Here is a 26,082-nt window from a genome sequence, read left to right as displayed (position 1 = left end):
CCCTTAGTGTTTTAAGCGTCTTTTAGCTCAAAGCCGCCCAGTGTGTTTGGCGCGGTGATGTGCGCTCCCGCATCATCATGGGGAAAGCCGTACATCTGCTTGTATGACCAGCAGATGAACAGCTTTGTGGATGGCTTTGCATAGCGCTGCGCTATGTTTTAATATGCCAGAATGGTTTACTTTCCTAATAAAGGTATTCTCTGTTTATACAAAAAGAGATGGTATTGTAGTGTAAGCGCCCCCTCAATTTTATTGGATATCTATATGTATAAAAGGCTAAATACGCCTCACCTCTATGAGGTAAAGTACTGCCACTGGCCACTAGAGGACCCTCGATGTACCAAATTACTCTTTTGTGTGCTAAAAGATGTCAAAACAGAGTGAAGTGAAAGCCTTTTTTTTGCAGACACTGTTCTGTTTCAAACTTGGTAGATGGAGAGAGGGAAGTAGATGGAGAGATGGAGAGATTGGAAGTAGAAGCCAGTGGCATAACAATAGCTCTGCAGACCCTGCGGTCGCTTGAAGGCGCCGCAGAGTCTGCAGAAGCTATTGTTAATGGGGCCACCGCCGCCGAATCTCTGCCGAGTCCCGATGCTCCTGCTGCTCCTCCTGTTAGAATGTAATTTGTAAAATGGCCGCCCCCTTCACAGCAGTTATTAGGGGCTGGATGTATTAATATACATCGCCGCACTTCACCGTGATGTCAGCGCATATGTACTAACATATGCGGCTGGCATCGCGGTGCGTGATGGAGGCCCCCCCGCAATACCTGTACTGTGGTGTGCGGAAGGTCTCCGTCACCTCCCAGCTGCCTACTGCTCCCCTCACGCCGGGACAGCTCAGCGTGACTGTCCCCGGCGCCTCCTCCTCCCCCTCCCCCCTGCAGCTGGAAGGATGTCCGGCTGCTTCGCTAGGGGCAGGAGGACCTGCAGGAAGGTAAGCCAGGGGGAGGGGGGTCGGGAAGGCGGCGGGCGGCAAAAAGAAGCCCATAGGCTTCTACAGGGTATTGCCACCCAGCAGTATCAGTGTGGCCGGTTTTTAGTACATAGGAAAATGCAGTAAAATGGGAGTTTTACCGCATTTTCTGCTTAATACATCCTGCCCTAAGGATGCTAGAGGAGGTGGAGACCTCCACTTGCATCCTAAATAATGGTCAGCTCTAAGGAACCGGCCATTTTGTATGTGACATTCTAACAAGAGGTGCAGAAACGCCGGGACTGACAGCAGGTCGCTACATCTGACTGGCGTGGGACAGGAACCTTGCCAGTCTCCACTTCAGGGAGACGGGCAGGGTTAGGGGGGGAGCGGGGAGGTGGGGGAACGTTGTGGAGACCAGCGGCAAGGCGGCAGGGAGGAGCTCCGTTGTAAGGGGACGCAGTTGTGTCTCATGCATGCGCGTCCCCTTGTGAAGTCTGGCAGGGGGCTGGCGCGTGGCGAATCCACCACCAGCCCCTGCAATGATGGAAAAAAAAAAATCAGGCTTGTATTATGTGGTTATTTAAACCTTATGGCTGCAGAGAGATGTAGCAGCTCCCTGGGATTAAATAGCCGCTGCTCAGTCTGAGGGAAATCCCACCCGTGCAAGTAGTCGAAAGGTCAACACAATGGGGGAAATTTACTAAGATGATTTAGTAGAGAAAAATCATATTTTCCTACGAAAATACGAATTTTTTGGGTGTATTCGTATTTTTGGCATTTACTATGCCAAAAATACAAATATTCGTATTCATATTGATGGGACATTCGTATTTGTATTTACAAATACGAATGTCTACACCATCGATAGAATACGACAAGAATCACCATTCAAAAGAATGATGGTTCCTGATTTACTAAGCAGCCGTATTGAAAATACGGCTTTTAATTAGTGTAAAACTGCCACGAATATACGGCAGGAAAATACACTTTATTTTCCTGTCGTATTTGGCAGAAGCCTGCACGGATCAGTCAGATCCGTGCAGGCTTTAGTGTAAAAAAATTGAAAAATAAATAATTTAAAAAAAACAGCGTGGGGTTCCCCCCACAGCTGTAACCAGCACCAGGCTGAAAGTGCCGGGGCCGGTAATTAAAAATCAGGGAACCCGACAAACCAGCCCCAGGCTCCAGGTCCGGGGCTGGTTCCCAAAATACGGGGGACAAAATGAGTAGGGGTCCCCCGTATTTTAAGAACCAGCCCCAGGCCAAACCAGCCAGCAGGGTAATGTCACGGCCAGGGGACACTTATTATATAAGGTCCCGCGGCCAAAACATTAACCCTACCGACCAGTCAGCCTGGCCAGGGGCCCTGGGGGAGTGGGGACCCCCCCAATAAAGGGGTCCCCCCCCTCCAGGACTTACCTGACCAGGCTGAAGCCTGGTGCTGTCCCCGGAGGCCCTGTGCGGTGGCCACCGGTCTGATTCTGTGTAAAAGAATAGATGAAAACCTATTGTTTAAAACTGTGGAACTATGAGTCCCAGCAAGCCTCCCCCGCAAGCTGGGACTTGGAGAACCACAAGTCCCAGCCTGCGGGGCATTAAAGGGCCCGCTGGCACTTGTAGTTCCACAGTAATAAAAATAGTACAATAAACACACACTGACACAATGAAAATAAAAGTTTAATACATCCATTACACACATACTAATACTTACCTATCTTGAGCCCGTAGGTAGCCCTCTGGGTACTTGTTTCCTAGAACGGCCACACCGACGCGATGGTCCCTATTTTACATTGGATTCAATGTAAAAGTCTCCCCAGACCCCAATTTTAACCCTCTCAACGGCACCCCACGATTGACGCCAACCCGAAGCGTGGCAAGCGTAGCGAGCCCGCGAGGGGCGGCGGTATGCGTCCTCCAACCTTTTCATACCCCCTACTATCCACGTCGGAGTGGAGTTAAGAATCTAAAGTGTGGCGAGCGCAGCGCGCCACTGAGCCCGAAGCGTGGCGAGCGTAGCGTATAACTTCATTACCCTGTGACCTTACCCTGCTGGCTGGTTTGGCCTGGGGCTGGTTCTTAAAATACGGGGGACCCCTAGTCATTTTTTCCCCCGTATTTTGGGAACCAGCCCCGGACCTGGAGCCTGGGGCTGGTTGTTAAAAATCAGGGAACCCCTATTTGTCGGGTTCCCTGATTTTTAATTACCGGCCCCGGCTCTTTCAGCCTGGTGCTGGTTACAGCTGTGGGGGGGACCCCACGCTGTTTTTTTTTTATTATTTATTTATTAATCTATTTTTTTTTTTACACTAAAGCCTGCACAGATCTGACTGATCCGTGCAGGCTAAAGCCAAATACGACAGGACAATCAAGGTGTATTTTCCTGTCGTATTTGCGTGCCTGTTTTACACCAATTCGCAGCCGTATTATCAATACGGCTGCTCAGTAAATCAGGAACCACCATTCTTTTGAATGGTGATTCTTGTCGTATCCTATCGATGGTGTAGACATTCGTATTTGTAAATACAAATACGAATGTCCCATCTTTAGGAATACGAATTGTTGTATTTTCGGGATAGTAAATCCCGAAAATACAAATGTGTAAAAAATAGGTGTATTTCTGCCTACGAATACACCTGTTTTTTACGAATCCATATTGGTAAATTTCCCCCTATATTTCTTCTGTTTTTAAGAAGGGGGAGCACCAAACTCAAACTTGCCTCTGACTTGTAACTAGGACGACATTACACAGCCATGAGAAACACTTTCAAAATGTCCTCTTTCATGTATTTTACCATTTTTCACATTTATTTTTCAGTGAATGGTGCTGTAGACAGGGCCGTAACTAGGGGGGGGGCTAGGGAGGCTCCGGGCGCTGGAGGCGGGGGGCGCTAGTGTGAGCAGCGGCAGCAGTGGGGAGCTACCGCCGCAGACATAGATCTATGTCTGCGGCACCGCGGCCACTTCAAAGATGGCCACCGCCATGAAGAAGATAGACACTAGAGGTGCGCTTGACCTCTAGTGTCTGTGATGAACACAGTGCGCCCAGCGATACGCGCTGGGGCTGGACCTGCCCTGCCTGACTCCTCAATGACACCATGGGGGAAACTACATCTCCCTCCCCCTGCAGCAGCGCCGTGGAGGAACTGCAGACCTCTTCCTCCACATCCTCTTGTGCGCTGCTCAGCCAGAGCCTCTCGGTTGCACAGTCTGGATTCCTCCTGCAGCACGCACCCCCTTCGCCCTGTCCCTGGATCCACTGGCTACCTGGACACCCTGCAGCTCCCCCCACAAATTGGTGAGTGCCCAGGGATTGACCCCCTTGTACCCCCTTCCCCCATGTGTGACACCTTGTCCCCTGTTACCCCCTTCCTTTGTGTCTGTGACCCTATCTGCCCAAATTTCCCTGGTGTCTGATCCCCTCTTCCCCTTATGTGTGTATGTGACACCTTTTACCCAAATAAAAATGTGTAATGGGCATTACGGTGTGTGGTATAAATTGTAATGGGCATTACAGCATGTGATATTATGTGTAGTGGGCATTACGGTCAGTGGCATTATGTGTAATGGGCATTGCAGTGTGTAATATTATGCGTAATGGGCATTAGCGTGTGTGGCATATGTAATGAGCATTACGGTGTGTGTCATTATGTATAATTGGCATCACAGTGTTTGGTATAATGTGTACTGGGCATTATGGTGTGTGCTATAATGTGTACTGGGCATTATGGTGTGTGATATAATGTGTACTGGGCATTGCGGTGTGTGTTATAATGTGTACTCGGCATTACAGTGTGTTATAATGTGTACTGGGCATAACGGTGTGTGCTATAATGTGTACTGGGCATTATGGTGTGTGCTATAATGTGGACTGGGCATTATGGTTTGTGGTGTAATGTGCTCTGAGCATTACGGTTTGTGGTGTAATGTGCTCTGGGCATTACGGTGTGTGCTGGAATGAGTACTGGGCACTACGGTGTGTTCTATAATGTGAATTGATACTACTATGTAACCACCCCCCCCCCCCCCCCCCCCCCCCCCAAAAATGCCCTAAATTTTTAGCGCGCGCCTTCGGTGCGCACTGTCCCTGTTTAATGTCACCCTTCTGCTGTCTGTAAGCACATAAATGGCTTCTGATTAATGTTTTTCTTTCTGTGCAAAACCAAATGCCAAATGTGTGCCTGCTTCTGAACAAACAAAAAAAAAAATATATATATATATATATATATATATATATGTATAATTTTTCTTTTTTTTTGGGGGGGGGGGCACTAAATGTATGTCTTGCCCTGGAGTGATCAAAATGATGTGGGAAAGAAAAATATAGAATCCTCTTGTATGGTGGGAGTATCATTGAGCGGTGATGCGTGGAACAAGCTCGCAAACATGTTATTTTGATATTTTCAGCTGCCTGAAGGCTTCTGTGCTCCTGCCGGGAACACGTATTAAGTTGCAGCAGGTGTTTGATGCTTCAGTCGCAGGGATAGATCCCACCATGCTACAATAACACAGAGGAAAACAACCCGCATATGTATGCCTATGATCTTGTCCACTTCTCCTTATAAATATGAATGTATTATATTATGAGACTTCTATCACGGTCACTGGTACACACACTGTAATTGCATTGATTTTGGTACAGTTATAGAAGGTTGATTAATATACTGTATAGCACAAATCATTCAGTCAGTAATAAGATCACAGCTCTCCCTCCAGCATAGATCTGTCCATTGCTGTTTGCTGTGCCTTCCAAGAGACAATGATGGACACTATAATATCTGCACTTGGGCTAGCTTTTTTGAGAACTGGCATGACCCTGTTTAATTACTCATGCTGACTAAATGGAGCAGAGCTGATTAGAACACATGATATGAGTCCCTGGGCAGAGACACTCAGTAAAAGGTCTCTCCTTATGGACACAAATGGCATTATTTTGGCATACAGAGCATTTGCAGGAGGAACCTTACACATTTCTGCATATGACCAACCTATAGTACCTATTTTATGTCTCCTCTCTGGGGGAGAGATGTACTAAGCTTGAAAAATTATAAAATGGAGAGTGACAAACCAGCAGCCAATCAGCTTCTACTTGTCATTTTTCAAACACAGCCAGTGACAAGGCAGGTGGGAGCTGATGGGCTGGTGGTTTATCACTGTCCATTTTATCACTTTTCAAGCTTAGTACATTTGGCCCTGGGAGAAGACCAGAGACGAGGCACCGCAGGGCACTTCAAGAGGTGGTGCTGAATGGACTGAGCATTAGGCCCTGCCCCCAACATAGCCGCTGTTGAGGGTCAGAGCTGAATGATGTGACATACTGTACAATGCTGCCCACTTTACTAGGTAGCAGGTAGGATGCGGGAAAGCCGCCTACTCCTCCGGGGCTGCAAAGGACTACCCCAAAAATTGTCAGCCTCCTGCAGTTTCTGTGAAGGAAGGCAAGTATGGTCCCGACAAAATAGATCACATGTAACTACCCTAACCACTGAGAGTGTCAATAATAATGATGACAGTTGTAGCAGCTGGTGCAAACTGAATGGGGGGTAATGGTATATGCTTATACAGACACTATCCAAAGCATTAGTACATAGGGTACTCCATTTAGCATAAAGTAGGAAATCTGGCACACACTCATACAGAAATCCACATGTGTCCACTATCTCCTATTCAGTCACATACAGTAGTTCGTTTATACAGTAATATAGTAGTCCCATGAGAACACTACCACCCATTCAGCTGCATACAGCAGTCAGCCTCTACAGTAGTCCCATGAGCACACTACCACCCATTCAGCTGCATACAGTAGTCCCATGAGCACACTACCACCCATTCAGCTGCATACAGTAGTCCCATGAGCACATTACCACCCATTCAGCTGCTTACAGCAGTCAGCCTCTACAGTAGTCCCATGAGCACACTACCACCCATTCAGCTGCATACAGCAGTCAGCCCATACAGTAGTCCCATGAGAACAACCACCCATTCAGCTGCATACAGTAGTCCCAGGAGCACACTACCACTCATTCAGCTGCATTCAGTAGCCATACAGTCGTCAAATTAGTCTACTCAGCTGAATACAGTAGTCCCATGAGCTCCCTGAAATAACAGCAATCTCTCTCTCTCCCCCATTAGTCTATCAATCTCCCTCATTTTACCTAGCCCACATTACACGGTTACATTTTTTTTGGGGAAAAGGCATATAAGACAGATACATTTACATTGAATAATCTGCACCATTTCCCAGCACTTTACCTAATTCCTACTAACTGCTTTGGGCTCATCTACATTTGTATATAAGTCATTTTACAAGATTCCTCTCAGATGTAGCAGTACACAGCCACGCTTCTAGGTGCCACGTTCACAATCTCTTTTCACAATCTCTCCATACATGGAACTAGACACGCCCTTTGGGTGGAGCGTGACATGCCCCGCAATGGGGTGCTGTGCAAAATTCTACTACCAACTATAATCTCCCCAAAACTAGAGGGGCCAATTGGTTCTTAATCTACATTGAAATCCTATGTTACTCTTGTACAGTATGTAACCATCCATGGAGGCCAAGTGGAGAGGTTGCTCCTAGCAAATCATCAGGTACTAGATGTAATTTATCAAGTACATTCTGTAAACGGATATAAAGCTGATGTTGAACTACACATTCCAGCATGCCCTACATCATTTTAGCATGGCCAAATAGCCAAACTGTAGCAGAGCATGCTGGGATGTGTAGTTCAGCAACAGCTGGAGAGTCAAGGTTAGCCATCACCGGTCTAGGGCAACATTGACAAAAAGGTTGATGATCATGTACACATTTGTCTGAATAACACTGTAATTGTCTCTATTGGGCTTAGAATCCACGTCTTTGACACCTTATAAAAACTGTAATCTGTGTAAATAAACCAAGTACAGTAGATTCCATATACACCTTGACAGCTCCCAGCAAAATGTCCGTAATGGAAAATGAATGAATAAATGAGCTGTGGTACCTGTTATGCTCTAAAGTCCCTTATCTTAATGAAAGGTCAAAGCACAGATTTATATTTACACTATTGGTATATTTACAGAGAAATAAGGATCGGCTTAATCTTATTGAATACACACGAGTGCCCCATGTCGCTGCTTTTGCAATCTCACGCCTGTTGCATGCACTGTGATATGTTCTGCAATCTCACGCCTGTTGCATGCACTGTGATATGTTCTGCAATATTACGCCAGTTGCATGCACTATGATACATTCTGAAATATCACGCGTGTTGCATGCACTGTTATATGTTCTGCACTCTCACGCCTGTTGCATGCACTATGATATGTTCTGCAATCTCACACCTGTTGCATGCACTATGATACGTTCTGCAATCTCATGCCTGTTGCATGCACTATGACATATTCTGCAATCTCACGCCTGTTGCATGCACTGTGATATGTTCTGCAATCTCACGCCTGTTGCATGCACTGTGATATGTTCTGCAATATCACGCCAGTTGCATGCACTATGATACGTTCTGAAATATCACGCGTGTTGCATGCACTGTTATATGTTCTGCACTCTCACGCCTGTTGCATGCACTATGATATGTTCTGCAATCTCACGCCTGTTGCATGCACTATGATACGTTCTGCAATCTCATGCCTGTTGCATGCACTATGACATATTCTGCAATCTCACGCCTGTTGCATGCCTTATGATACGTTCTGCAATCTCATACCTGTTGCATGCACTATGATACGTTCTGCAATCTCATGCCTGTTGCATGCACTGTGATATGTTCTGCAATCTCACGCCTGTTGCATGCACTATATGTTCTGCAATCTCATGTCTGTTGCATGCACTATGACATGTTCTGCAATCTCACGCCTGTTGCATGTACTATGATACGTTCTGCAATCTCACGCCTGTTGCATGCACTATGACATGTTCTACAATCTCACGCTTGTTGCATGCACTGTGATATGTTCTGCAATCTCACACCTGTTGCATGCACTATGACATGTTCTACAATCTCACGCCTGTTGCATGGACTATAGCTGTGTACACATGGGGCGATATTTAGCACATATCGCTGGCAATATGGTCGCTGAGCGACCATATTGCCCGTGATTTCATGTGCTATGGGCGATAAATCGCTGGGAGCGCGCTCCCGTGGCCAACCCTGCAATGGTTCTGTGACCAGTGCTTTCCCCAACAGTCAGCTGTTTTCCCCAGGTAGTTTCTCCTTCTCATCAGCGATCATCTCTGGTTGCTGATGAAAAGGAGACACTGAGCAAAATATTGCTTGAAAATAGGACACCGAGCAATATATTGCTCAGCGATATATTGCTCCGTGTCTACACAGTTTAACCCCTTCCCGACATTTGACGTACATTTACGTCATGGTCGGGAAGTACTTCCCGACACATGGCGTAAATGTACGTCATGGCTTTAAACTGTCACCGCGTCTATAGACGCGGTGACAGTTTAAACATGTCTGCTGTCCCTGACAGCAGACATGTCCCTGCATGCCCAGGGGGGGCTGCGATGCCGCCCCCCCCGTCGGCGATCGCTGTGATTGGCTGTTCAGTGTGAACAGCCAATTACAGCGTTTTCTGTGTCACCGGCGAATAACGTTCGCCGGTGACACAGGGATCGGAGGTGATTGGTGCTGTAAAGTACAGCACCAATCACCACGGGGTGTAAGGGTGACACTGGTGTCACCCCACCTCACCCCGCCCGCCCCCAAAGGCCGTGATTGGTTCGTCGGACCGACGAACCAATCACAGCCATGGAGGGGGATTTAAACTAACGGTGACTGCACTGCAGACGCCATTCCGGTCTGGAATTGCGTGCAGTGCGGTCACCGTGCCTATCTGCCGTAGTATACTGACCTGATCCTTGCAAATACTTACCTGATCACTGCTTGTAGCGTGCTGGATGCTTCCTGGATCCTGTTACTACTTGTGACTTCCTGTGTTGTGCTGCTGCAGTGTGATAGCGTTATAGATAGAGAGAGATAGAGAGAGATAGAGAGAGATAGTGACAGAGAGTGCTATATTTTGTGCTGCTGCAGTGTGATAGAGTTATAGATAGAGAGATAGAGAGAGATAGATAGATAGTGACAGATTGTGCTATATATTTTTTATATAACTGACTGCTGCCCCCCCTTTTGTGCTGATCAGTATAAATTAACTGATCAGCAACTTTTTGGGGGCGCAGGTTTTTTTTAATATATATACCTGTCAGTGCTGCTTCTGCAGTGTCATAGAGTGATAGATAGTGAGAGATAGAGAGATAGAGAGAGATAGTGACAGAGAGTGATAGAGAGTGCTATATTTTGTGTCTGCTGCCCCCCTTTTGTGCACCCCCAGCAACTTTTTGGGGGTGCAGGGGTTATTTTTTATATATATAACTGTCAGTGCTGCTGCTGCAGTGTCATAGAGTGATAGATAGTGAGAGATAGAGAGATAGAGAGAGATAGTGACAGAGAGTGATAGAGAGTGCTATATTTTGTGTCTGCTGCCCCCGCCTTTTGTGCTGATCACTATATCTGAGGTGATCAGCAACTTTTTGGGGGTGCAGAGGTTTTTTTTTTTTATATATACCTGTCAGTTGTTGCCAGTTGCACTGTCAGTTGCACCAAAGGTTGTGCACCTGCTGCCCCTCACTGGTAATCAGTGTCGCATCAGTGATCACCTTTTTTTTTTTTTGAGGGTGCTGTGGGGTCTTTTTTTAATTTTTTTTTTACACACACTGTGATTTTGTGGGTGTCCTGTGGCCACTGTGCGCTGATCAGTGACGTACATCACTGATCAGCTTTTTCGGCACAGGGTTGATCTATTTTTTTTTTTTTTTTATCAAATTCCTGTTGCCTTTGAGCGCTGTTCAGTGACGGACGTTACTGACCAACATCTGTGCTCAATTTTTGGCGCAGGACCTTTTTTTTTTTTTTTTTTACCCCTTCATTTTTTTTTTTTTTTTATTGGGATCAAATTCCTGTATAAAGTATTTTTTTTTCTGCACTACATACACACTACACACTACATACCCCCCTGGTTGAAATAAAGTTTGTACCCCCCCCTACACTATACACGTGTTGAAACATTTCACTACCAGAAACACAAAAATAAAAATGGCATCCCAAATGTCATCCCAAATGTCATCCCAGTCATCCAGAAGAATGTATTCAGCGGAGGAGGCATATGCCATGCTTACCTCTGACTCTGACACAGCCAGTGAGGCAAGCGGGGAATTTGAAGGATTCATCTTAAGCTCCTCTTCCTCCTCTAGTGATGAGGGACCCCCTCAAAGACGCCCCCGTAGAGCAGCTGAGACCCCCCCCCAATAATTGATCTCGTATGGACCCCACCACCAGACAATTTTGAGCCCCAGGTTCCTGAGTTTTTGGCCATGCCAGGAATCCAATTTGATTCCACAGGTCTCAGAGAAATTGACTTTTTCAAATTATTTTTCTCTGATGATTTTATAAATTTAATGGTGGACCAAACTAATTTATATGCCCAGCAGTTTATTGCTCAAAACCCCACATCATCATTTGCTAGGTGGACCCCTGTAGATGCAGTAGAGATGATGACGTTTTGGGGTCTGGTGTTTCATATGGGCATAGTAAAAAAGCCAGAAATTAGGCAATATTGGAGTACAGATGTTCTGTACAGCACCCCATTTTACCGTATGGCCATGACTCGGGCTCGTTTTGAGATGATCCTTAAATTTTTGCATTACAACGATAATGCACAGTGCCCACCCAGAGATGATCCCACCTTTGACCGGCTATTCAAAGTCAGGCCGGTCATTGATCATTTAAGTGCCAAATTTGCAGAGATGTACATCCCTGAAAAATTTATTTGCATAGACGAGTCCCTTATACATTTTAAAGGAAGGGTTAAATTCCGCCAGTACCTTCCCAGTAAGAGGGCAAGGTATGGCATAAAAATGTATAAGCTGTGTGAAAGCACCTATGGGTACACCCACATGTTTAGGGTATATGAAGGGAAGGATTCAAGAATTGAACCGCCAGAATGCCCCCCCCTCCCTCGTAGGTGTTAGTGGAAAAATTGTCTGGGATTTAGTGCACCCCTTCCTGGATAAAGGTTATCACCTCTATGTGGATAACTTTTACACTAGCATCCCCCTGTTTAAGGCCCTTGGTTCAAGAGGTACAGCAGCTTGCGGTACTGTGCGCAAGAACCAAAGAGGCCTCCCAAAAACGCACATTGCCCAAGTAATGAGAAGGGGTGAAAGCAGGGGAATATGCACCGAAAATATGTTGTTGGTCAAATATAAGGACAAGAGGGATGTCCTTATACTGACAACAATTCACGGAGACAGTACCACCTCCGTCCCTGTACGAGGTACCAGTACCCACACCTCAAAACCTAATTGTATCCTGGATTACAATAGGTACATGGGCGGAGTGGATCTTTCAGATCAGGTACTGAAGCCGTACAGTGCCCTGCGGAAAACAAAAATCTGGTACAAGAAGCTGGCCGTGTATATCATCCAGATGGCACTGTATAACGCTTACGTGCTATTCCGTTCTACCGGCCAGAGGGGGACATTTATGCACTTTCAAGAGGAAGTCATAAAGGGCCTAATATTTGGGAACCAGCAGGCAGAGGGCCCCAGTACTTCTAGTACTGGCCCCCGTATTGTACCAGGGCAGCATTTTCCTGATGAAATCCCCTCCACTGGAAAAAAGGGCAGGACACAAAAAAGGTGCAAAGTTTGCTATAAAAAGGGAATAAGAAAGCAAACTATTTTCCAGTGTGACACTTGCCCCGACAAACCCGGCCTATGTATAAAGGAGTGTTTTAAAATATACCACACATCTATGGATTATTAGGTTCATAATTTCACCGTGCTTCGGGGGTCTTGCTAATGCCACATAGCACCCACCATTCATTCCACCAGAATCTGAGCCGCAAAATCCAAAAATCACTCCTTCCCTTCTGAGTCCTGCCATGCACCCAACTGGTATTTTTTGGTCACATGTGAGGCATTGCCGTACTCGGGAGAAATTGGGGCACAGATTTTGGGGTGCTTTTTCTCCTTCATACCTTCTGAAAATGAAAAATTTTGAGCCAGAACTGCATTTTTGTGTAAAAAAATTTAATTTTTCATTTTCACTGCCCAGTTGTATCAAAATTGGAGAAACCCCTGGGGGTTTGAAATGTACACTATACCCCTAGATGAATTCCCTGAGGGGTGTAGTTTGCAAAATGGGGTCACTTGTGGGGGGGGTTCCACTGTATTGGTGCTTTGGGGGTCTTGCTAATGCGACATAGCACCCACCAACATTCCACCAGAATTTGTGCTGCAAAATCCAAATATCACTCCTTCCCTTCTGAGTCCTGCCACTTTTTGGTCACACATGAGGCATTGCCATACTCGGGAGAAATTGGGGCACAGATTTTGGGGTGCTTTTTCTCCTTCATACCTTCTGAAAATGAAAAATTTTGAGCCAGAACTGCATTTTTGTGTAAAAAAATGTAATTTTTCATTTTCACTGCCCAGTTGTATCAAAATTGGTGAAACCCCTGGGGGTTTGAAATGTACACTATACCCCTAGATGAATTCCCTGAGGGGTGTAGTTTGCAAAATGGGGTCACTTGTGGGGGGTTCCACTGTATTGGTGCTTGGGGGGTCTTGCTAATGCGACATAGCACCCACCAACATTCCACCAGAATCTGAGCTGCAAAATCCAAAAATCACTCCTTCCCTTCTGAGTCCTGCCATGCACCCAAATGGTATTTTTTGGTCACATGTGAGGCATTGCCGTACTGGGGAGAAATTGGGGCACAGATTTTGGGGTGCTTTGTCTCCTTTATACCTTCTGAAAATGAAAAATTTTGAGCCAGAACTGCATTTTTGTGTAAAAAAATGTAATTTTTCATTTTCACTGCCCAGTTGTATCAAAATTGGTGAAACCCCTGGGGGTTTGAAATGTACACTATACCCCTAGATGAATTCCCTGAGGGGTGTAGTTTGCAAAATGGGGTCACTTGTGGGGGGTTCCACTGTATTGGTGCTTGGGGGGTCTTGCTAATGCGACATAGCACCCAACAACATTCCACCAGAATCTGAGCTGCAAAATCCAAAAATCACTCCTTCCCTTCTGAGTCCTGCCATGCACCCAAATGGTATTTTTGGTCACATGTGAGGCATTGCCGTACTGGGGAGAAATTAGGGCACAGATTTTGGGGTGCTTTGTCTCCTTCATTCCTTGTGAAAATGAAAAATTTTGAGCCAGAACTGCATTTTTGTGTAAAAAATGTAATTTTTCATTTGCACAGCCCAGTTGTATCAAAATTGGTGAAACCCCTGGGGGTTTGAAATGTACACTATACCCCTAGATGAATTCCCTGAGGGGTGTAGTTTGCAAAATGGGGTCACTTGTGGGGGGGTTCCACTGTATTGGTGCTTGGGGGGTCTTGCTAATGCGACATAGCACCCACCAACATTCCACCAGAATCTGAGCTGCAAAATCCAAAAATCACTCCTTCCCTTCTGAGTCCTGCAGTTTGCAAAATGGGGTCACTTGTGGGGGGGTTCCTAAATTTTAGCATCTTATGGTGCCTAGAAACCTACATGGTGCCTAAAAAATAATCTCATAAAAAGGAGGCTCCAAAATCAAGTAGGTGCTCCTTTTATTATGAAGCCTGTGGTTTGGTCAACGTGCACACTAGGGCCACATATAGGATATTTATGAAAACAAAAGAATTGGGGGAATCAATTTTTAGTCACATTTCTCTAGTAAAATCTACTGTGTTCCTTAGAAAAATGTATTAAAATTGCAAATCTGCAAAAAAAATGAAATTTGGAAATTTCACCTACACATTGTATTAATTCCTGTGAAACACCTAAAGGGTTAACAAACTTCCAAAATGCTGTTTTGAATACTGTGAGGGGTGCAGTTTTTGAAATGGCATCATTTATGGGGGTGTCTCACATACAAGTCCCTCAAAGTCACATCAGAACTGAACTGGTCCCTAAAAAAATCAGTGTTTGAAATTTTCTTGAAAATTTGAGAATTTGCTATTCATATTGTAAGCCTCCTAGTGTCCAAAAAAATTAAAAGGAAGTTGAAATAATGATGGAAACATAAAGTAGACATATGGTCTATGTTAGTTATTAACTATTTTGAGTGGTATGATTATTTGTCTCACAAGCAGAAAATTTAACATTTTGCAAATTGCTAAATTTTCCATTTTTTTACGACATTTTGGTATTTTTCACAAAAAAACACAGATTGTATCGACCCAAATTTACCACTAATTTGAAGTACAATGTGTCACGAGAAAACAATCTCAAAATCACTGGGATAAGTAAAAGCAAAAAAAAGTTATCCCCACTTAAGTGATACATGTCAGATTTGAAAAAAAGGGCTCTGTCAGGAAGGCAAAAACTGGCTGTGTCAGGAAGGGGTTAAGACATGTTCTACAATCTCACGCCTGTTGCATGCACTAAGACACGTTCTGCAATCTCACACCTGTTGCATGGACTATGATACGTTCTGCAATCTCATGCCTGTTGCATGCACTATGATTTGTGGTAATGTGACTGACACTGATGCCTTGGGTGCTTAGAAAGCCTCTACATGACACAGAGCGGAGATAAGTGCAAGAGGTTTATAAGATGAGGTGACAAGTGTAAATTTTTCAAAAGGACCCATCAGAATTGGTGAAATGCTGAAAACATAATACACCCAGAAAATAATACCAAAAAATACTTGGATATACAGTATTAACCCCCTGTGCCAACATTAAAAATAAAATATACACCATTTAGAAAATTGGGAACATTTTCTGAGATAACGGACACACACACATTCCCTGTGTGTGTAAATGGTAAGATGTACTAAGCTTTACAAGGAGATAAAGTGGCGAGAGATAAAGTACAAGCCAATCAGCTTATAACTACCATGTTGCATGTAGAGTGGCAGATGTACTAAGCCTTACAGAGTGATAACGTGGAGAGAGCATCTACCAACCATTCAGGTAATAACTGCCATTTTTCAATCATCTGTAACATGGAAGTTAGGAGTGAATTGGCTGATCCTTTTTCTCTCTCCACAAAGACTTGGTACATCTACCCCTATAAGTTATAGGTAAATGAGTGACAGGTATACATGGTAGTTCAGTTCTGAAATAGAACATTTCCCTGCAGTATGGAAAATGATCCCACACACAAACCTACAGTATAGTGATCATTTTCTGACCACATCTTACAACATTCATTCTGATGCCACATTATGCTACAATATTGTAGTAGTAGTACGTTTATTTATATTGGGTACTTGTTTCCTAGCACGGTGCCCAGCGCATACATCGCATGCCTTAATTAGTGGTATGCAATGGTATGCGATGGGACCCATTTTCGGGTCCTAAGAGCCGCACTGTACAATTTTAAAATCGCATTGCATGCATGCCTGATGGGTGATTAGTATGTTATATGCACCCCCATTGTTAACGCCACCGCCACTATTAACGCCAACCCAAAGCGTGGCGAGCGCAGCGAGCCCGTGAGGGGCGGCGGTACGCATCGTCCGACCGTTTCATACCTCCACCATCCACGTCGGCGTGGAGTCAATTTTATATAGTGTGGCGAGCGCAGCGAGCCACCGAGCCCAAAGCGTGGCAAGCGCAGCGAGGGTACGCGGAATACATGTAAAGTTATACGCGGCCCCTTGCGGGGCTCGTTGCTCTCACCATGCTTCGGGCTCGGTGGCTCGGAAAAGGTCGGAGGATGCGCACCGCCGCCCCTCGCGGGTTCCCTGCATTCGCCACGCTTCAAATTGGCGTTAATAGTGGCAGTGGCGTTAACAATGGGGGTGCATATAACATACTAATCACCCATCAGGGTGCATGTACAATTAAATCATCGTTTGGATCACATTGATCGCATCGCATCGTTCGTATCGCGTGCAATCTGGTTGCATGCGATGTGATCCATGCGATCAAAACGATGTAATAAGATTAAAATCGTGGACGCCGTGCTAGGAAACAAGTACCCAATATTGGAATCACTCCCAATATAAGCTGTAGCATTGCAACGATTGGCCAAGTTTATTTACTCTTCCTCTATTGATTTAAAGAAGCATAATATACATTTTGTATAAAGTCATTTTGTTATCTGCACCTTGTGTAACAGTTGTCATGAATAAGTAATCATTGCTATCACTTCTTCCAGCTGGCTGAAGGATATAATCAAAGGTACAAGCCAATCAGAGTTGAAGACTAATTCTACCCATAGCTGAACATTCACTTTTCTTTATAAAATACATCACATGAGATTTAGGAGGAGCAGGAGAATTAAAAATAAACATTAAAAAAATTGGGCTTTAGGTTGCTGTATGGTAGCAGCTTACACCCATAGGGGGATATTCAGACTCGGACTGTCTGAACATCACGAAAGTCGTAATCCGGGCCATTTTTTATTCATTCCGATAGAAACTCAACAGTTGGTATTCAATGTACTGACTGTCGAGTGTTGGAAAGTCCGCAAATCGGTGAAAACGGCCATGGATTGGCGAAAAACGGGTGAGAATTCGACAATCCCCGGGCGTTTCTGACAAAACAGATCAGACTTGTTTTAATGTTGGATGTGTTTTGTCGGAACCTGCCTTCAATGCAGTTGATAACAGCAGAATTGAATAGGCGACAGCAGCTGTTTCTGCCGGTGGAAATAGCGGCCAGGTCTGAATACCACCCCGAGCCTGACAGCTGGTTCAGCGGATTACCACCTTCCTCAAGGGCATGCCACTTTTTTTTAAAGACTTTTTTATTAAAGAATTTTTGCAAAAAAAAAGTTGTACAATACAAATAAAGAAGTTCTACATTAACAGAATTGTCTGTCAGTCATTAACATTGTGCCCTAGCTTCAACACAGAGACTTTTGCGTGTAAGATACTATGCCGTGAATAACAAAAGGACATTACAGAAAAATAAGAGATTTGCAGCATAAAATATGTACGTTTTGTGTTTAACTTCACAGTACCGATATGTGAATTATAATTAACACCTCACAATATTGGCAATATAGAATATGAGGGAAGGTAGTACTACAGTACTTAACATAGAAAAAGCAGGTCAACATAAAAATGTAATTTAACATTATAAATAACGAAGAAGAGGAGAAAAGAGGTGGGAGGGGGGTAGGGAAGGGAAGACAAGGCAAATCTAGTGAGAGATAGCTCCATAAAATTAAATCTAGCATAATTTGTTAAACATATCAAGCAATTTATATGTTTTAGCATGTGATCTATTTTGTAGCTTCCAATGGATATGGCTGGGTTAGGTAGGGTTAGAGGGGAGGGCGAGTTGATGTGTCAGAAACCAGGTTGTGTTCTCAAACATGTTCTGTATGGCGGTTTGTACTGAAGTGTCGAGTGTCAAAATGTAGATAACCCATTTGCCACCCCCTTCTCAATGTCACATAGAGCAGCTTGATGCTCAAAAAAAACAATATTGAGGAGGGAATTTTTCAGTTCCGTAAGGGAAGGGGGGGATTTATTAATCCAGTGTGCTAGGATTAGCTTTTTCGCTAAAACTAATATCAGTGTAAGTAGTGGCATGATACGTTTCTTGTTGGTACCCAGATTCCATTCGGAATAGTAGAGAAATAGGAAGGGGAGTGGGTTATATGTCAGCTTTAAGGAAAACAGAGTGCTCAGGAAATCCAACAATCTCCTTCAGAAGATTCCTATTAAGCCACATTCCCAGAAATTATGGAAGAAGGTGGCTCCTCTCATTTTGCACTTTGGGCACAGGCCTAAGTCATCAGGAATGAAGTGGCTTCTCTGCTGTAGGGAAACACAGGCCCTATTGAGGAATTTAAGATGAGTCTCCTGAAGGGAGGCGGATTGGAGATATTTTACAGAATATGGGAGTTTCTTAAACAGAATCTTGTATGTAGGAAGGGAAGGAATGTCCAACCTCCATCTGCGTTCAAGGTGATGCATTAGTTTTTCTTGTGGCAAAATTATGAGTTGTCGATAAAGATTTCTAATTCTATATCCCAGTATCTTGTGTGGGGCCAGTCAAGATAGGATCGGTTCTGGGGTGATCACAGTGGGGAACGGTTTTGGTTGGGATTGGGCATAATGTCAGGCTTGTAGGTACATAAAGAATTGGGAGTTATGTATGTGATGTTCAATGGTGAGTTTTGAGAAGGGTAGGATGGTGGTGCCTCCAGGGTCAAATATATTTCATATAGCAGAGATACCCCTCTGCCTCTATTCTATGTATGTTTTGTTATCTAGGCCCGGGGGGAAACATGGGTTGACCCAAAAAGTGGGGAAGGGCAAGCTGGTGTAATTCCTGCCAAATCACTTATTAATGATTATCCACATTCTGTAGGTGTCACGGAAAAGGATATTATCTTTGATATGGTCAGGGATTTTGCTTCATGGTGCATGTAGGAGTGCAGCAGGGGAGTAGGGGTGGAAAAGGGCTAATTCTAATTTTTCGTTTGTGTAGCTTGATTTTTGAAAGAACCAGTCAGTAGCATATCTAAAAAAGTGCTGCTTGGGAGAACGCCTGGACTTGAGGAAGTCCGAAACCACCTTCAGGTTTGGGGAGGAATAACCTTGCCAATGGCATTCTGGGTTTTTTAGATGCCCAGATAAATTTGGACACCATGGCATTGTATTGTGACATGTCTTTCTTGTTAAGGGAAAAGGGCAGCATTTGCAATAAGTACAACAATTTCGGGAATAGCACGCTTTTTACAACCGTGACACGGCCATATAAAGAAAGGGGAAGTGACATCCATCTATCAATTTTTACATTGTTTGTAAAGCTGGTTTAATATTAGTTATGTACAATGCATCAATGCATAGTGGAATCAACACTCCCAAATATTTAAGGGGTGACGCGCAGACACTGAATTGTTGCAGTGCTGGGTGAATTGCTATCAGGTAGGGGGGTAAGGCAATGGGGAACAGATGAGATTTAGTGTAGTTAATGTTAAATCCTGAGAAAGTACCAAAGGTATCTATAACGGACATGGCTGCTGGGATAGAAAGGTGTGGGTTTGAGAAAAATAGAAGCATGTCGTCAGCGAACATGCTAAGCTTGACTTCTACTGTTCCCACTAGAATTTACATACCGTATATAAAAAAAGAACAACATTTAATTCAACATTCAGTGGCCAAATTGTTAAAGTGCGTAAATATATATTGTCCATCAATACACTGCTTCACCCACATATCCTCCAGAATATGTGCAATTAGGGTTTGTACTTCATTGTACTCCATAATAGTCAACTATTTTAAAATTGTCTATCTTTTTTTACTATTCTAGAAATGTCACTCGATACTGAGAGAGAATTTGCTCAAGGATTTGTTGACATACGCAGAGATAATGAATGTTTGTGGAGGGTTAAGTCCAGGGACTATGCCAGCAAGCAAAAGGGGATGACAGCATTGAAGGAACTCATCAGGTTCAGCAAACCAAACTATGTCATGGCCTCCACTGATTGGTGCTGGAAGAACTGTTGCTATATGTAGCTGCCGACATATATCAACCAAATATCTGGTACTACATTGAGTTTCTCTTCACAGTCCAAAAAATCTGTCAGGCCTTCACTTGTGCTTATGGCAGAGACTGAAGAGTGCAGTGGGCAGCCAGAGGATCTGCATGATACACCAGAGACCACTCCCATAAGTAGAGACATAATAGCAGTATTTATCATCAAATGACCAATCATGTGCATGTGCAAAAACCCACTCATGATCTGCACCCAATCACGACTGTTCATATGTGCAGCACATATGATCTGAGGATCAACCTCTAGACCCGCGGGACCACCCATCGTACCTAAGCACCTCACGATGTGCACCAAAAAAACACGCAATGAATCACATAACCCATCGAAATCATGCATTTGAGCCTGAAATCGCTCTGATGTATGGCCAGCTTTATACCAATGACAAAAGCTAGACATCCACACCTAGGGGACTAGGGCCAGATGCACTAAGCTACAAAAGTGATAAAATGGAGGGTAATAAACAACCATCCTATCAGCTCTTGCCTGCCATGTTACAGACTGTGTTTAAAAAATGTCAGGCAGGAGCTGATTGGTTGGTTGCTTATCAGTCTCCATTTTATAACTTTTGAAGCTCAGTGCATCTGGCCTTATGTCTTTTAAGAACATAGGAACATATTACTAGTACTATTTGAGTGCCAAGTGAATTTGTCAAAATTGGTGTGAAAATTGCCAAGCGAACATTTTTAGTCACCATAATGACCTATAATGTTTACTTATACAGGAAATATAATCTTATTGTACACAATGTGTCCCAGTGTGTATGGACCTTAACAGAGATGTTGGCATTCAAAGGGTTTATCAGATAAATCTAACTAGAAACTGCCTGTCTCCTTCCAGCTAATTTCAAGGGCTAGCAACTAAATCCAACATTAGTTTTCAACTATAATATATGCACTGTACTTTTCCATGTTTTTTGACTTGCCACTGCAGCTTTGCTAAGAGACAAATATTAACTCCATTCTTCTAATAAAAACAGCTGGAACCAATCCCACAAAAAGTTAAATTCTGATAGTACTGTATCTCATGCAAGAAATAACAATTCTACTTGTGACAAGTTACACATAATTGTGTGTGTGCGGCATCCATTCACCTCGCGGATGGGGTCTGGAGAAGGTACACGAGGGCTGGGGGCAACCCAGCAGCATAACTTGGTGCTGGGCTTGCCATCAGCGAGACCATTGGGGATCTCTGCGGGGTGATTGGTGGTCCCGGCGCTTAGAGATGATGTCAGCTCCAAGCTCCGCCCCCATTTACACTGCAGGTAGGCACCCCAGTGTAAACAGTGCAAATCCCAGATCCGACCTGGCTTGGATCTGTGTTCCAAATACCGGGTCGAATCCCGGATTTGGGTGTAAAAGGGGTATTTAGCCCAGGAAATCACAGTATTTACTTGCTCTGAGTCTAACGAGGGGTCCCATAAGTAGGTTCTGTGTGTGCTTCATATGGGCAGTGCTGTCTGGTACTGTGCATAAGGGTGGTACATGCATATTATTTCGTTAACTTGAGTAATTAATCTCCTTTAATGATTGGTAGGGCCGGAAGACTGTATTGTTTTGGAAGAGATGCAGGAAACACAGAAAACAAACTAGATTTTGGCCTGACCACTTACTGAAATGTAGAACTACATTGTGAATACTGTCAGTATCCCTTTCACATCAAGCAGGCTAAATATAAAATGTAATGGTCTTTCAGAAGCAGCTTCCAAAAATAAGATTCAATTTGTCAACAATGTAACATCATTTCCGGATGGGTAGATGCATTTTAGTAAATCACATGAAGGACACTTTATTCAGTGCTTAACCTTATGAATGCCAATTAAATTATTCAGAATTGGTGTGAAAATTGCCAAGCAATCATTTTTATTTATCATAATGACCTGTAATGTTTACCTTATATAAGAAATATAATATTTTTTTACACAGCATTTTTTATTTGAATTTATATAACAAATGTGAGCGACGCTGGCATTTTTAGCTGATATTTTGCACATCTCTTAGCGCTCAAACGGTTAATCTTCTACCTTTATCACTACAAAATATTCACTGAATGTATTTTATTCTATGTATCATTTCAACTCATTTATAATAATAATGATGATGAACTCATCACACCCTAGAATAAAAAAATATTCCAGCCCTGAGATACAGCAGATGGCACAAATCGGAACCATTACGGACATTTTTAGGAATTAACCCTTAAAACATTGGACTGGCACTAGAAATGAAAACTGGCTGGCAACTATGACTTAAAGCAACAATTCATAGGTTATGGAATCTCAACATTTTCATTGCAAGATCCCAATTGCTGTTACTGTATGGTAAAAAGAAAGAATACAATGAGGCATCTGAATGAGTGAAATAATACCATAACAAATACACATTGTGACAGGTCCAACCAAGATGAATACATGGGAAGGCAATCTGGTATAGTATGCAGCTTCATTGCAGATTATTACATATATTTTAGTAAAATGACAACTACAGTAGAACTGGAACATACTGTAGCAAGTTTAAGCAATTTAGAGATCATTTGTAGTGAGATTTTCTGTACTACATACTGTAGGTTATCTGATACAGTAATTATTTTAATGTACTATTGAATACAAATAATTACATTGTAATCCCTGATACCTATAAATTAGCAGACTAATAATGTGTTTACATAAAAAAATATGTTATAATAAAACAATAATAATATACAGGGATACAGTGAAGAAGATATATAATAGATTTTTATTTACAAGCATTGCTGACATTGCTGTGGAGGCTAGGAAGTGTATGTAGGACATGAAGAAGGCACCTACACAATGATATATGGGCGTAAGCAAGCAGAGTACGCATGCTGCAAGTGTAATGAGTGTTGTTCCTTCCTGGAAAACATTGAATCACACCAGAGCTAGCAGCACTGCATCACAATCCAGGGAAACGCAAACAGGCCAATGGTACTTCTCTAAGAGCATTACAGAAGCAGGTCTGTGCTGACAAAGGAAAAATAGTAATTCCGACTCAAGCTGTAGTAGAAATCGAACGGCATATCAAATCGAATGCCAGATCGAATCGAACAGCATATCAAATCGAAATCAAATTGAATGCCAGATCTGTGTGTATGCACCTTTAGACTTCTGCTACCTACGTTTTGGGAGTTACTGAAGTCAATGCATGTTATTATTAATAGATACAACGGGCTCTAATGCGGGGTACACACCAGGACAACAGGCTCACGATGCACATCGTCAGTGTTTCTTTCGACCCGCTCATGATGACGCGGGGGGCACTACCCGCTCACGATGTGCACCGTGAGCGGGTCTGATCCGATGGCGACCCGCACCAGGGAGTATGGTTGTTTCCAGATCCTACCTGCTGCAGGAAGGATCTGAATAACGACCGGCCGACCTGCGGGACTGCGCATCGGATCGGTATCAGAGCACACCAGGACAGAAAAGGGCCCAATTACCACACAATCTACATCCAATCGGTCGGAATTTGATCTAGATTGATGGGATTGGACCCTTGTCGTCCTGGTGTGTACCCAGCATAAGATTTCACTGCCGGAATCCTGAATTCTGAATTATTTTGTTCACCCCTGAAATGAAATAGGAAATGGATATACCACAATTGACCTGAATTGGCCACAATGCGTAGCTGATAAGGTCAATGTCACTATAGCCTGTTTTTCTGTAAAGCCTAAGGAATTACAACCACAGGTATAAATAATTTGTTTAATTTATTAACAGAATATATCCTAAAAATCCTATATCTAATATGAATAAACTAGTAAGCCTGCTTGAAGCTAATGCTTCGAAAGCTAATCTGCTACCTTGTACAAACATGCACAAACACTTTGCAATTAATAGGATCAACCCCATAGTGTGTTCAAATCAACATACCAATCCCCTTATCAATATATTCTAAATGTACAATTACACTAAAGCCAGCATATTACCAACTGATGAATTCAACTCCATTCAATATGCATTGCTCATTTATCATGTATGATAGAAAATAACTAACATACAGTTTATGCACACTGCACTGGACATAATAACCTGCATAAACAGACACGGAAATAACACAACCTCATACAGTACACAGACAGTAGAGTGGTAGTTAGGCAGACAGACGGCTAAAGGGGAGATGCCAGGCCAGTCTCCTGTCACATTATAAGGCAACATGTAAACATGGCAGCCCCATTAACCACTACAGTACAGCCTTATGCAGACAGATGCTGCTTAGGGCGAGCACAGAGTGCTGCTGACGTCACCGAGTGCTGCTGACGTCACCCTGCTAATGATACCTGTCACTGGGTCACCTTACCATGGTGCTAGCCCCCGCTACATACGCCATATATACACCGTATATCACATGAATCTGCACTCACCCGATGAATCTGCAGCCGGGATCTCTGTGCGCTGGGACTGCTGCTGAGTCAGCATGCTGCGGGGCTCAGTGTCCTGCTACTTGGCAGCAAAGGATCAAAGGAGCTTCTTACAAATGCAAAAATGCAATATGTATCCCTGGAGCTCATAGCATCCATAAGGATCTGCGGGGGACTCCTGTTTCAATGCCTCATGCATAGTCCTGTACCAGCGCTGCTGGCCATTATGACAGTAACATTGTGTCCTACCAAGGCACATGACGCATGCGCAGTGCCACCTGAAAGCTAATATTGTCCAGGGAGATGTGTGCTGCTAATACTATAAAGCGTAGCTGTGCCTTTTACTAGCTTACTCTGCATTGTGTGTATGAGGGAGATATGTGTTCATACTATATACAGTATAGTAACTGTGCTGTTTACTAGCTTACTATACAGAGCCAGGGTGTATGTTCAAGGGCAGCCTGGGTTCTCATGCTGTGAGTGTGCAGAGCTGCTGCTGGGCACAGTGCTTTGTTGATTCGGAGTACACCGAATACTGTCTACCATACTGTACATTCCAAGGATACTGCAGACCAGCGGCTCAGAGACCATACTAAAAGCACAGGCTACACATTCAAGGTGACTTTTAGGATCCATAATACTTCATATATGAATACATTGTTTCTTAAGGTAAATAAATTCTTTATATATATATATATATATATATATATATATATATATATATATAATTTCTATAGTATCAAATACCCAACATCAAGCGACCACCTTTCACTGCAATGTGGTCACAGGTCATTGCACCCCAATCTCATACCTTCCAACATTACCCTCTCCAGGGCCCTTATTCTGATCGGTGCGGATATTCCTGAATTCTTACGGTGCGGTCCGCACGCCACGCTGTGCGGCGGCGTGCGGGCATCGTCCGTAGAAACGCCCACGTGTCCTCCGCATTCGGACGGACTCACTCTGTAAGAACAGGGCGTGTGTACGGACGACATACAAACCGTGCGCGTGCGGGGGAAACGTACAGATTCTTGCACGGTCTTCCCGCACAAGCACGGTCTTACCGCGTCAGAACGTACGGGAAGCTGTCCGTACGCCCCGATGCGGAGTATTTACGCACAATCCAACACTTTTGTACTGAGTACACACAGCGATCACATGACCCACTTAGGCTATTAGGCAACCTCCTGAAAAAGGGATTGTTAGCAATTTCAATCAATTAAATGCTCATCTATACTGACCCACATTCCTACTAC

General features: G+C 43.8%; 1 protein-coding gene across 2 annotated transcripts in view; it reads right to left on the bottom strand.

Moving 5' to 3' along the window:
• Positions 1-25,090, bottom strand: part of TMEM255A (transmembrane protein 255A) — a 54,558-nt gene extending 29,468 nt beyond the window's left edge. The window contains exon 1 of one of the 2 annotated variants that reach the window (XM_083159312.1): positions 24,830-25,090. In XM_083159312.1, coding sequence (XP_083015438.1) covers positions 24,830-24,884 — 55 coding nt within the window. In that variant the 5' untranslated portion in view covers positions 24,885-25,090. The remainder of the gene's footprint in view (positions 1-24,829) is intronic. The other variant, XM_083159311.1, reaches the window with a different exon arrangement.
• Positions 25,091-26,082: the final 992 nt, after the last annotated feature.

The sequence above is a fragment of the Crinia signifera genome, chromosome 9 (genome assembly GCF_055691185.1).
Source record: "Crinia signifera chromosome 9, ASM5569118v1, whole genome shotgun sequence".
In the NCBI taxonomy this organism is placed as follows: domain Eukaryota; kingdom Metazoa; phylum Chordata; class Amphibia; order Anura; family Myobatrachidae; genus Crinia; species Crinia signifera.
Note: the sequence above shows the minus strand (reverse complement) of the source record. Positions and strands in the feature narration are given on the sequence as shown.